At 50.7% G+C, this 13,930-nt stretch overlaps 2 protein-coding genes and 1 long non-coding RNA gene across 7 annotated transcripts in view; 2 read left to right on the forward strand and 1 right to left on the reverse strand.

Annotated features, from left to right (window-relative positions):
• Positions 1–219: 219 nt before the first annotated feature.
• On the reverse strand, positions 220–4,924 carry ZAR1L (zygote arrest 1 like). Its single transcript, XM_089775558.1, has 4 exons — positions 4,247–4,924; positions 1,512–1,604; positions 1,290–1,364; positions 220–554 (listed from the first exon to the last, which is right to left on the reverse strand). The coding sequence occupies exons 1-4, from the start codon at positions 4,874–4,876 to the stop codon at positions 411–413; spliced, it is 942 nt and encodes a 313-aa protein (XP_089631684.1). The 5' UTR covers positions 4,877–4,924; the 3' UTR covers positions 220–410.
• LOC149525814 (uncharacterized) lies at positions 4,597–8,764 on the forward strand. The gene is made up of 3 exons (XR_016348539.1): positions 4,597–4,735; positions 7,310–7,623; positions 7,910–8,764. It is a non-coding gene; the product is annotated as an uncharacterized LOC149525814 (long non-coding RNA).
• A 4,674-nt stretch (positions 8,765–13,438) lies between these two features.
• Positions 13,439–13,930, forward strand: part of BRCA2 (BRCA2 DNA repair associated) — an 84,671-nt gene continuing 84,179 nt past the window's right edge. For all 5 annotated transcript variants that reach the window (XR_016348541.1, XR_016348540.1, XM_089775559.1 and 2 more), the window contains exon 1: positions 13,439–13,591. The gene's annotated coding sequence lies outside the window, so the exon portion shown is untranslated. The remainder of the gene's footprint in view (positions 13,592–13,930) is intronic.

Below are 13,930 nucleotides of genomic sequence, written 5' to 3' on the forward strand. Positions count from 1 at the left end.
TGGGATGACTGCATCTCTCACTAGACTTTGTTTTTACACTGTTGATGAAGATGCCTTTTGAGTCCTCTTGCTTTCCTGGAGTTTTAGTAGAGCATGGACTCTAATCCCAGGCATATTTACGTTAGTAGGCTAAGTTACCTATGTTGGAAGCTTCCAAAGGGGAGTAAAAGGTCACAGTGATATTAATCTTCACAAGGAAGAATCCCTCCCATGCTTAAGTAGTAAACAAGTTCAGAGTTTTATTCAATTTTTATTTACAATTTTAACTTTAAAGTTAAGTATCACAAATACAAAAACCTTTAATCCAATATCCAATGCCAGGTCAAAAGCCTAAAGTCAAAGCCAAGGAATAGACTGACAAAGTGCAAAGTGCTAAATACAAAAGTGTACAAGTTAAGAGAGGCCACAGATCAAATAATATATTTAAAGCTGTAAGTGTTGTCACAGGATAATCTCTTGCCTTTGCAGCGACCACATAGCTCTTGGCGGTGTGGTCTCTTGAGGTCAATGTGTCTCTTTTTCTGGGGGCAGGAGCACAGAGTCTTTGAGCAAGCCTTAGGAGAGAAAACATTATTAGCAGACAGGAGGTCCTATTTCAAGTAAAAGTAGCATCTGTATCAGCAAAAGTGAGTGGATTCACATCCACATATGTCCACAAAATTTCAGGGCTCTATGAATGGGATAAATGCTAGTTTACACAAGGCTACATCTGCTACAAGTCAGCAACACTTGTTTCATACTTAATGTTACTTCAGTCTGTGTGCCATTTGTTGTTTCTCAGAATCAGTTTGGTTGTGGACTCCATGATTTAGATCCCACTCTTGCAAAAACTTTTGCACATCTTTAACTTGACATACAAATAGTCAAATTGTCCAGGTTAAGTGTGCATGAATCAGGGTCTTGACATGTACAACTATCTAAGCTGGTAGTTACACCTGAGCCATGAGAGATGCTTAGCTTAAACTGCAGTTATCTACAACTAAAGATAGCAGAAAGGATAGCAAGTTAATTTGGAATCTGTGGTGAGTTTTACATTCTCAGTTTGCTACAGATCCTAAAGCAGGGGCAGGGAACCTAAGGCCCAGGGGCCAGATGCAGTCCCTGGCTTGCCTGGATCCAGCCTCCAGGGCTCCTCCCCCTCCACTCCCGCCCCCAGTAGTGGCAAGCCCATGCTGACATTCCAGCCCCTGCTGCCCCCTAGCTGACTGATTTCTGTGGGCCAGCAGCACCTGACACAGCAGGGTTCCCCACCCCTGCCCTGAAGTGTCTTAACCATTTGTATAGTTTACCTGGCATTGGATTGCTTCCACTCGATAAGGATTGAAGCCCTTTTGACACTTGCGACAGAGTTGTTTAAAGTAAACCTAAAAAAGGTAAGTGCTTTGTTACCACTGACACATTGGAAATATTTCTAAGACAGATCCTAAGTTTGTCATGTTAAATTATTCTTACTAGAGGAAAAATTCCTCTTAAACTAGAATATGGATAAGGATTTCAGTACTGTTAGCTACCTTGTTACTTCCAGAAATGCACCACACATAGGCACTCTCCCATCTGGTCTTGCAGTCTTTACAATGAAAATAGCCATACTTCTGTTCCAAGAACTGTAACAGAGGAAGGTCAAAAAGCCTGCTAGAATAGAAGACAAATTAACTCCCTTTCATGTGACAGATTCTAGATAGGGCAGGGATGTGTGTGTTCTGTAAAGGAGTAGTAGAAAGGAGTTAACTGCTTTAATGGTGTAAGTTCATGAGACCAGAGCTTTTAATTGTAGTAGTGTTTCCCTTAAAGCCCTTCTAAAGTATTAGAAGTCTCTGATTCAGGAATGCTTTAAGCAATTTGTGCTTAGAGCCATTCACGATTAGGATTTCTAGGTAAATACAAACTAGAGTTTGAGGCCAATGATTCACAGACTAAATCCTTCCTTCATTTGCAGTTAGCATGTTTAGAGACCCCTGGTAAGCAAGTTCAGTTAAGAGTTTGAACTTGCTGGAGTCAGTGAAGAAAGACTATTCTAAATAACAGCTGCTGCAGGTTGCTTCTGTTTGGGGCCCACTGAATTACCACTATGGCTAGGCATGAAGGTACCACTAGTACAGGCAGTCCCCGGGTTACGTACAAGATAGGGACTGTAGGTTTGTTCTTAAGTTGAAGCTGTATGTAAGTCGGAACTGGCGTCCAGATTCAGCCGCTGCTGAAACTGATCAGCGGCTGATTCCAGGAAGCCCGGGGCAGGGGCTTCCTGTAGTCAGCCACTGGTCATTTTCAGCAGCTGCTGACTTGGGGACACGTGGGGCAGAGCAGCTGGGGTGCTGCTGGGTTGGTCCAGTGGCGCCCAGAGCAGCGCTACGGGACCAACCAGCAGCGCCCCGGGACCAACCGGCAGCGCCCCAGCTGCTGTACCACAGGCGTCCGGAGCAAAGCCACGGAGCACGGGGGCAGCGGGACAGCCCAGATGTGCCATGGCTATCCTGCTGCCCTCGGGCTCCATGGCTTTGCTCTGCTTTGCTCCCCATCCCCCTGGTCTGCAGACCAGGGGGAGGGGGAGCAGAGCAGAGTAGAGCGCAGAGAGCAGAGCAGAGCAGCCAGCTGACAGCCCAGACGCGTCTGGGCTGTCAGCTGGCCGCGCGTTCTGCCGCTCTGCTCTGCTCCCCCTCCCCCTGGTCTGCAGACCAGGGGGAGGGGGACCAGAGCGGAGCACACGGCCAGCTGACAGCCCAGACACGTCTGGGCTGTCAGCTGGCCATGCGTTCCGCCGCTTTGCTTCCTCTCCCTGGTCTGCTGGAGACCAGGGAGAGGAAGTGCCCCGTTCGTAACTGCGGATCCGACATAAGTCGGATCCGCGTAACTCGGGGACTGCCTGTACATACAATAAGGGGATAGACCTGCTAGTGTTTCCCACCCACCCCCTCCATCTAGTGAAAGGAATGCCTGAGCAGGCTGCTAAGGCCCCTGCTTTTATCCCACAAGAAACTGAATAAATTAGAGAATAGGCCAGACGCAACCAATGCTTTAAAAAAGTATACACAAGTGGTGCAAAGTGATTTATGTAGGCCACACCATCCCATGACTACAAGGTCTAATCAATCCATGGAAGATTTTAAGACTATCAAAGTAATCCAGATATTAAAATTGGGACATTACAGTTTGACACCGCACTTATGCTTAAACAATGCAAGAATGTTCAGAAACATTGAGGCCAGCCATATTAAGAAGACTCCTACTAAACCCACTCCTAATCTTGTAAAGCCTACCCACTGCTACCATCACCCAGCCATAGGGAACTATTTGGTCTGGATTAATGACCCTTACACAAAACTAAGTGTTGAATTCACTGTGCACAAGCCAAACAGTTCTATCAACTGGCATTTTTTAGATCAGCAAAGAAAGAAGCATGCTACTTGAGAGCTCAATTTAGCATATTTTGAGAGTTTGTGCTTTTATAATGGTTATAAAGCTTTAACTTTGGCTCTCAACATCTATTATAATTAGAGTAAAATGACTCCTGTTAGTTTCCTGCAAGTATGAAAGTTAAAGAAATCTATAAATGCTTAAATAATTTGAGCAATAGCTTATTTGTAACCACCCTTCTTAGCCATAGTGGCTAGGTGAGCCAAACTGCCTAGTACATCCTCTAGTTATTCCCATCTCAGAGAGGATGCCACCCCCATTGTGCAAATACAACTGTGTCCTGGTTCTCTTGCTCCAGTTCAGTCTGCAGGCAGAGGCATAGCGAGGATGTTACGCGCTTGGGGACAAAAGCAAAATGTGTTCCCCCCCCCCCACGCCGCCACTACAGGGCAGGGCCTCGAACCTGGGGGGGGGGGGGGGCACTTGTACCGAGTCTTCCCCATCCCCTCTAGTTGGGGCCGGGCCCGGCACGCACTAAGCCGCCAGCGGAGATGTCAGGCTGGGGGTGGAGAGGCAGGGAGGACGCTCCAGCCCGAGGCGGCGCAGGCGAGCAGGAATGACGGGGGAGTGGAGAGGGGTCTAAATTGGCACCCACCGAGCTGCGCCACTGCCCACAGAGCAGGGAGCCCTCTCCCCCCCCGTTTGTACACAGCAGGCTGTGGGTGGCCGCTCCCTCCAGCCAGGCCCAGGGGAAGCCTCTCCGGGCGTAGGGCGCAGCAGAGGGGCGGGCGCTCCCAGTGAACTGGCGGGAGCCTGCAGCTCCCGGCGCCGGGGAAGAGGCGGGTCACAGCAGGGGTGCGCCCCGCCCCCCTTCCCGCTCGCCTGCCCGGCCCACCTGGAAGGCGGATCTCTTAGTCTTGGCGGCCCCTTCGCCCCGCGGCGCTTCCTTCGTCTGCTCGGGGGCGGCGGCGGCGTCCTCCCCCTGGCTCCTCTCGTCAGGCTCCTCCTGCGGCTGCACCGCCGCCTGCTCCCCGCGGTCTCCCTCTTCCCCCGCCGGGGCCGGCGCCTTCTGCTCCGCCTTGGGCGCTGTTGCCTCGGGCAGGGTGAAGAGGCGCCGGTCGAGCACGGGCGAGTAGACGGCCAGGGCCGGCCGGCCGAAGCGGGCCGAGGGGCTCTGCGGGCAGCTGCCCTGCAGCGTGCGCGGCCCCAGCGAGCACTGCACCGAGGCGTCCACTCGCGGGTTCACCTGCACCCCCACCTCCTTGGTGTTGGCCTTGCGGAGTCGCGGGGTGAGGCCCGGGCTCACCTGGGCCAGCAGCGCCTTGAGCTGCGCCCTCTTATAGCTGTCCAGGAAATCAGCGGGCTCCGGGGCGAGGGCGGCCAGGTAGGGGCTGCTGCTGCTTTTGCTTTGCTTCCAGCTGGGCTGCTTCTGTTTGGGGCCCGCCGAGCCGCCGCTGTGACTGGGCGTGAAGGTGCCACTGTACCCCTGGTACACACTATAGGGGGGATAGACAAACCCCTCCATGGCGTGCTAATGCTTTCCCCCTTCCATCTAGAGAAAGACTGCCTGAGGTGCGGGGCTATGACCCCTGCTTTTATTCTGCAAGGAACTGCTGGTAATTAGCACTAATCTGCTGGGAAATTGACATTCCTCCAGAATAATTAACGCTGGTCCTGGGATAGTCGCAAGGACTGCCCCTCCCCCCTTCATTGATTCTGCAAAGGGCCTATTTGAAATCATGGGAAGGTGTCTCCAGCAATTAATTAAGAATGAGATTCAGCTCACCGAATGGTGGTAGAGATGTAGCCGTGTTAGTCTGGTGTAGCTGAAGCAAAATGCAGGACAATGTAGCACTTTAAAGACTAACAAGATGGTTTATTAGATGATGAGCTTTCGTGGGCCAGACCCACTTCCTTTGATCTGAGGAAGTGGGTCTGGCCCACGAAAGCTCATCATCTAATAAACCATCTTGTTAGTCTTTAAAGTGCTACATTGTCCTGCATTTTGCTTCAGCTCACCGAATGAATGTGATTATTAAATGCACACCCGACAAAATCCTCCTCCCCGATCTCCAAAGGGGATACAGGCACACAGGTCTCCTTTCCAATCCTCAGAAGGGGAGACTACAACACACACAGCAAAATACTAGAATGTAAGAACAGTCATACTGAGTCAGACCAAAGGTCCATCCAGCTCAGTATCCTGTCTGCCCACAGTGGCCAATGCCAGGTGTCCCAGAGGGAGGGAACACAACAGGTAATGATCAAGCGATCTCTCTCCTGCCATCCATCTCCACCATCTGACAAACAGAGACTAGGGACACCATTCCTTACCCAGACTGGCTAATAGCCATTTATGGACTTAACCTCCATGAATTTATCTAGTTCTCTTTTAAACCCTGTTAATAGTCCTAGCCTTCACAACCTCCAGTCAAGGAGTTCCACAGATTGACTATGCATTGTGTGAAGAACTTCCTTTTATTTGTTTTAAACCTGCTACCCATTAGTTTCATTTGGTGCCCCCTAGTTCTTATGTTACAGGAACAAGTAAATAACTTTTCCTTATTTACTTTCTTTACACCACTCATAATTTTATAGACCTCTATCATATCCCCCTTAGTCTCTTTTCCAAGCTGAAAAGTCCCAGTCTCTTTAATCTTTCCTCATATGGGACCCGTTCCAAACCCCTAATCATTTTAGTTGCCCTTCTCTGAACCTTTTCTAATGCCAGTATATCTTTTTTGAGATGAGACCACATCTATACACAGTATTCCAGATGTGGGCGTACCATGGATTTATATAAGGGCAATAAGATATTCTCCATCTTATTCTCTATCCCTTTTTTAATGATTCCTAACATCCTGTTTGCTTTGTTGACTGCCACTGCACACTGTGTGGACGTCTTCAGAGAACTATCCACGATGACTCTTCCTGATTAGTTGTAGCTAAATTAGCCCCTATCATATCATATGTATAGTTGGAGTTATTTTTTCCAATGTGCATTACTTTACATTTATCCACATTAAATTTCATTTGCCATTTTGTTGCCCAGTCACTTAATATGGTGAGATTTTTTTGAAGTTCTTCACAGTCTGCTTTGGTCTTAACTATCTTGAGCAGTTTAATATTATCTGCAAACTTTGCCACCTCGCTGTTTACCCTTTTCTCCAGATCATTTATGAATAAGTTGAATAGGACTGGTCCTAGGACTGACCTTTGGGGAACACCGCTTGTTAACCCTCTCCATTATGAAAATGTACCATTTATTCCTACCCTTTATTTCCTGTCTTTTAACCAGTTCTCAGTCCGTGAAAGGATCTTCCCTCTTATCCCATGACAACTTAATTTACGTAAGAGCCTTAGATGAAGGACCTTGTCAAAGGCTTTCTGGAAATCTAAGTACACTATATCTACTGGATCCCCCTTGTCCACGTTTGTTGACTCCTTCAAAGAACTCTAATAGATTAGTAAGACATGATTTCCCTTTACAGAAACCATGTTGACTTTTGCCCAACAAATTCTTCTCTGTGTCTGACAATTTTATTCTTTATTATTGTTTCAACTAATTTGCCCGGTACTGACATTAGACTTACTGGTCTGTAATTGCCGGGATCTCCTCTAGAGCCCTTTTTAAATATTGGCGTTATATTAGCTATCTTCCAGTCATTTGGTACAGAAGCTAATTTAAAGGATAGGTTACAAACCAGTTCCGGAATTTCACATTTGAGTTCTTTTGCGTGAATGCCATCTGGTCCCAGTGACTTGTTACTGTTAAGTTTATCAATTAATTCCAAAACCTCCTCTAATGACACTTTGATCTGTGACACCTACAAAGGACGGGTCAGGTTTGGGAATCTCCCTAACATCCTCAGCCGTGAAGACAAGCAAAGAATTCATTTAGTTTCTCCGCAATGACTTTATCATCTTTAAGTGTTCCTTTTGTATCTCGATCGTCCAGGGAGACACACCTTTGCCACCACAACCCTCAGTGGAGAGGCGTTTCTGGAGGCTGGACACCAGTTCCGACTGGTGGAACCAGCTGGTTATGGAGCAGTGCGATGACCAGCAGTGGCTCCAAAACTTCTGCATACAGAAGGCCACCTTTTTGGAACTGTATGCCTGGCTCGCCCCTGCCCTCCGATGACATGACACCCACCTGCAGCCCGCCATCCCCCTGGAGAAGTGGGTCGCAATCACCATCTGGAAGTTTACCACCCTAGATAGCTACTGATCAGTGGGCAACCAGTTCAGCATGGGGAAATCCTCATAGAGGTAAGGCACTCTCGGGCTGCAGTTCCTACATGGTGGGGGATGGAGGAGTCCTGGAAAAGGACTACCTTCGGGAAACTGGGTGGTGAGGGGTGAAATGGGGGAGGGAGTCCCTTCCCCAGGGGTAGTGCTGTCCTGCCCTCACACAGCCCTGCTGCTGAGGAAGTAACTTCATAGGGGGTGGTTACTGAGGTGTTTGAGGGAAGGGAGGGGAGGGAGACAGGCACCTCCCAAGGACTCAGGCACCCCCCTCTCATTCTCTGTTTTGTGTGTTTATCTCCTTCTGCAGGTTGTGAAGGCCATCAATTCCATCCAGCTGCGGAGGGTCATCCTCCTGGGAGACCGAACCCAACTGTGGCCTGATGTACTGCCTTGGGGTTCCCACATTATGATCTGCACACCTCAACATGGAGCTGCTCAGTACATCAACCACAAGGGCTACTTTTCTATGGTGCTGCAGGCCCTGGTCAACCACCGTGGCCAATTCACGGACATTTTTGTTGGGTGGTCAGACAGGGCATATGATGCCTGCATCTTCAGAAACTCCAGTGTCTGCAGGAAACTGGAAGCAGGCACATTCTTCCCCTGCTGGGACTTTGCAGTTGGGGACTTGCAGATGCCACTGTGCCTCGTGGGGGACGTTGCCTACTCCTGATGCTGTGGCTAATGAAGACTTATACCGGCCACCTAAACCCCAGCAAGAACCAATTTAATGCCCACCTGAACTGGGCCAGGATCCAGGTGGAGTGCACCTTCAGCCACTTCAAAGCGTGATTCGGGTGCCTCCTGACCTGCCTCGATGTGGGTGAGCACAACATCCCTGAGGTGGTGTCTGCATGTTATGTTCTCCACAACATTGTGGAGAGAAAGGGGGAGGCTTTCCTCCCGGGGTGGAGGGCAGATGCCGGCCACAAGGGGCAAGCCTTCCAGCAGCCGAGGACAGCTGCCATCTGCCAGGCCCATCAGGCTGGGGTGCGCATTCGGGAGGCCATGAGGTAGAGGTTCTCTCAAGGACCCCAGTAACTCTCCCCAGGGCCTTCCCCTAGGAGTCTCTGGCTTGCTGCCCTATCCCTTTCCCACCAAAACCCCTCCATTTACCCCTTCCCTGACCTCACAATAAAGACACCTGTTTGGTTTTTAACACCACAAACTTTGTATTTATCTTTAAAAAAGGGGGAAAGGGGAGGAGAGCTCATAACCTGGAGGGGGAGGAGGGCTGGATGTGCCACCTCAGGTGCAGGGACCTTGCTGGACTTGGGGCAGGGTGGGTCCTGGGACCACAGGGGGGCTGAGCAGAAGCAGGGGAAAGGATGGCGGGGGGAAGGGAGCATGGGCATTGCTTGGGGAGAGGCCATGAGCATTGCTTGGGGAGGGAGCAGAGGCATTGCTTGGGGGGCAGGAAGGTGATAGTCAGGAGCAGCAATAGCAGGAGAGTGTGCCATCATGTTATGCATGATGGCACACATTCTATCACACTGCTGCATGAGCTGGTCCCACGCGCAGTTCTGCCACTCTGCGTCCTCCTGGATCTTCTGCGCCAGGGTCTTCTGCATGTCGTGCAGGACACTGACATGCTGCCACATCAGGTCTTCCTGGACCCTGGCGTGCTTTTGGGTCCCCCAGGCTGTGGCTGCTGGCTTGGTGGCATGGCTTGCCCCTCAGTCCAGACTGGTCCTGTTGGGAAGAATGCAAAGAGGGAGAGGGGATCAGTTATCCATGCAGACACTGTCCCTGAGGCCGTGCCCTCCTCTGTGAGCAGCGACCAACAGTCCTTGGAGCAGAGGAGGGGGATTTCATGGGAGCAAGGCCATGTGTGGCCTGCTTGCAGGCCCTGCCTCACAGCAGCCCTGAGGTGCCCAGGGGACCATGCTGCCCACTCCTCTCCTACTCCACCCTAGACAAGCAAGCAAGGGAAGTGTCCGGCCACAGTGGGATCCCCCCATGGGTGGCAGAGAAGCTGGGAGCAGCCTGGCTTTCCCAGGGGTCCACATACACACCTGTGGCTCACAGCACTGCCCGCAGGAGCGGGTGCTGCCTCACACGTGCAGGCATTCCCATGTGCTGTGTCCGGTACTCCTCAGTGTGTCTGGGGTCGTGCCTGCGCCCTTGTATCTAGCCTGCTTCCAGCCATGGCAAGTGGTGGAAGGACATCCCCCCTCTGGGGTCAGACATGAGTGTGGTGTCCTCTGAGCCTGGGAGCGGGATCCCAGGCATGCTCAGGGGCTGCCTGCTGAATCTGCGTGGCGCACACTAATGCTGCACATGGTTCCACATGCACAGACTGCAGCACAATGTCCAGCCCGAGCAGGCCAAGCAACACTCGCACCCCTCCCCCTCTGCACCTGCCTCCCCCACACTCTGTGTGTGTGGCTTCCTGTCACAAGGCTTGTTCAGGGTGCCTGCAGCTTTAAGACGGGCCAGGAGACAGGAACTATAGAGTTATAATTACTTTGGATGGAGTGGCCAACAGGGCACCTGTGCTTTTTCCTGGAGGAAAGGAAATATTTTTCCCCGTCCACACACACCTTTTTCTGAAAGAACTCTTTCAGAAAAAAGGCTTCTTCCTCGTAGAAAGAGGATTACTATTGTTGGAAAAACCCCTATGTTCATTTTCTTTCGAAAGAATGCGATTGTAGTGTGGACATAATTGAAGTTTTTTCAGAAAAACGGTTGTTTTTTCAAAAAAACCTCTGTAGTGTTGACATACTCCTAGTGATCTTCAAGTGTTGCCCAAAGTAGAAAACATTGCAACAATGAATTGATAGCTGCAACAGTGTCCCCATAAACATAATAAGGATTGCAACCACTCTGAGCATTCAAAAACAGTCAAGATCTAAAAGTAGCTCAAGAATACAAAGCCTTTGGAGAGGTTCAGTTACACCATGGGTTCCCAAACTGGGGGGCATGAAGAAATTCCATGGGGGGCACGAGGCGACCCATTCTCCCCCATCAATCCCCTCCCCAAGTTTTGCTGCTATTTTTTGGCCCCAGTCAGTTCCTTTTTTTTTTTTTTTTTTTGCTCTGCTCAAAAAGTTATGCTGTTATTTGGGGAGGGGGGAGGTTTCTCAAAAATCAAAAAGGGGGCATGATGCTGAAAAGTTTGGGAACCACTGAGTTACACCATTTGCTGTGATGGAAGGGCTGCAGATTTAGCCATAATTCCTATTTTTTAACAACAGAAAAATTATGAGGGGAAGTGATAAAAATAAAGGTTTTTAACCAGAGGTGTGGATAAGTTGGGTTGCAACTACACCAGATGTGGTCCCCACTTGAGAAGCAGAAAAAAAAAGACACTTCACTTCACTCGTGCTCCACAAGTGGAGGGAGAGGCACACTGAAACTCAGGGCTTTTCCATAGGCCAAATTAACTGTTCTGGGAGCTCAGGGCTAGAAGGTTTTGTGATGCCCCCTAGGCTTTGGGGTGGGGCCAACAAGAAGGGGTTCTGTGTGTGGCCAGTGGGAACACTGTGTGAGGGGGCTGCCAGGGAGCAGGCTGGGGTGAAAGTGAGGAAACTGGGAAGAATGTAAGATGCAGGAACTGGCTGGGGTTGTAGGGTCTTGGAGGGTTGGGGAATATAGAAGAGAGTTGGAGGTGCATGTTCTGGACAGGAAGGGGTAGGAGATGGGTGCAACTACCTGGTGCAGTGCTCAAGGTGCTCTGCATGGCCCTCTGCTTGCAGACAACCGTCCCCCGATGCTCTCACTGGCCACCATTCCTGGCTAGTGGGAGCAACGGGGTGTGGCCTACAGGTGAACATAGGGATACAGTGTCTCTGTGCAGTTCACAAAGCAGCTTCCTCCCCTGCCAGGCAGTGCGTATAGGCCAGATGCGACCTGTAGATTTCCTGGATCTTGCTTATGAGACTCAGAGTGGTCCTCTCCCACTTCCCCTGCAGTAGGGCAATCAGTGTTGACGCTCCAGCCATGAGAGGAAGAAAGAGACAGCAAGCCTCAACACCCACCCTGTGTAACTGGAATATTCTCACCCTGCTGCAGTGGGAGCCTTGAGCATCCCAACCTGCAAGCCACAGGTTCCCCATCACTGCCTAGAAGGACCTCATAACACAATTAGGCAACTTCAGTGTTTTGGATACCAACAGAGGGCTGCATGTAGGCATAGATTCATTAGCAGCTGGAACTGGGATTTCCCATCAGGCAATGCTTCCCTGAAGGAGTGGCCCTAGATGAGCTGCCGGCAACTGGCGCCCTAGGCGAAACGCGCAGTTGGCACCCCCGTCTCCAAAGCCCTCAACGGCCATTAATCTTGGCGCCCTAGGCGACCGCCTAGTTCGCCTGTATTGACGGGCCGCCACTGCTTCCCTGATTTTTGTTTCCCAGAGTTCAATGTGGTTCTCGCTTTGGACTTTCTGTTCTCCATTCTGTATATTAATGAGGTAACACACATGAGGTTAGGAGAGCTTTCAGAAGGGTTTAGGTGTGTCTTTCCCTGGCTTTTTATTGCCTTTTCCAAGTCTTTCTTCTGATCCGATTTCGTTCAAGTTGGGAGGGTGGGCATCTTTAATGAGTCAGGCTAGATACTATGCCCTCATTTCCCAAGAAAACACAGCTTTAGTATCAGATCCAACAGAACAAACTTATGCTATAAAAAGAAAAGAGAGTTAGCATAAAACACTCCAACTTACAAATCAAAGTACAAAAAAATAGAAGTGCTATAACAGATACACAATTGGAATTGCTGAAATCTATAACTACTATTTACTTGAATGTTTTTGGGCATTAGCTATTAAAATAAAAATAAACAGTACAATGATATGCATTGCACAATAATACAGATAAATGATGAAGGGTTCAGAATAATAGAAATAATATTGTAAAAGGAGCAAAACTATAATTAAAATGGTTTAGGAGGGGACAGGAGTGCAATTTAAAGATTCACAGCAGCAGATAAGACAAATGTGTGAACTGTTATGAGACTTCATGTCAACATATAAACGGCTAAGAGACAGTTAAATCCTCAAAATGTGTTACACCTTCCCTCAAACACTGCATGTAGGATATTTTACAGCGTTCAGTCTCCTGTACATGTAGCAGCACAGCTGGGGAGGTGCTGTGGGGTCTCCCAATGACAGCCAATCCATTAGGACAGCCAGACAGCTGCCCTGCGCTCCAGCGCTGGTAAACAAATAAAAAACCCTCTTTGCCCCCACCCTCACCCCTGCCTTTGCACACTCAGCAGGTGGCTCATCCCATTGGTGTAACTGCTCCCCCTCTGCTCCCCCCTGTGTGGGGACAAAACTCTAGCACAGGGGTTGGCAGCAGCTCTCCCCCCAACTAAACCCCAGCTCCTACCCCCGCCCTCTTCTGCCTCACGCTAAAGTCACTTGATTGCAAGTAACTGTCTGGCCCTTACTCCGACCTCGCTCATCCCCCCCCCCCTCTGCGATTTGCCCCCTTTGCCCCTTTTTTAATGCTCGTAAAGAGCCGGAAGCAACGTCTGACTCCACTCCAGGGCACAATTGTGACTACTTTCTTCCACTATTTGATCTGAGGAAGTGGATCTGGCCCACGAAAGCTCATCACCTAATAAACCATCTTGTTAGTCTTTAAAGTGCTACATAGTCCTGCATTTTGCTTCAACTACCCCAGACTAACACGGCTACATTTCTATCACTATTCCAGGGCACAGTGAGGGCAGCAGCCACAACAGCTGCTACTGAGCATGCTCCGTTCGGGTGCGCATGCTCAGTACATTCTACGTAGCGCTGCTTGTGTCGCTCCACACTAGCAGGGCCAACACCGCTACCGGAAGCAGAACGGAAGGGTTGCTGCTTGCGCCGCTCCAGCCCCTCCCTTCCCTTTTCCAGGCGTGGCGCAGTCGCAGTAGGAAGCAGGCGGCGCAGCGTCAGAAACAGGCTTCACGGCGCAGTCGCAGTAGGAAGCAGGCGGTGCAGCGTCAGAAACAGGCTTCACGGCGCAGGCGCGAGGGGTTTGGCGCCAGCGCTTGAGTGAGGTGAGTGAAAGTTGTTGTGGAAGCCGCGGCGCTGGGGCTCGGGCGGGACCCGGAGTCCGCTCCCGGCTGAGACAGGCGGGGCCCGGGCTGCTCGCGGTTGGGGGGAGGACCACGGGGAGGGGTCGCCCCTTCAGACGTTCCCGGGCGCGTCCATCCTTCGCGCCGTGGTGCGGGGGCGGCGCAGAGGGCGCCCAGGCGGGCTCCCTTCCGCTTGCTGCCCGCGGGGCAAGCGGCGTTGCGGGCGCGACAAGGGGCTGCACGAGCGCGTACAGGAGGCTGCCCCTTGGTGCCGGGGGCTTGCAGGGAAAGTCACAGGCAGGCCCGGCAGCACGCGAAAAT

Source organism: Pelodiscus sinensis, chromosome 1 (genome assembly GCF_052426305.1).
Source record: "Pelodiscus sinensis isolate ZL-2025 chromosome 1, ASM5242630v1, whole genome shotgun sequence".
In the NCBI taxonomy this organism is placed as follows: Eukaryota; Metazoa; Chordata; order Testudines; family Trionychidae; genus Pelodiscus; species Pelodiscus sinensis.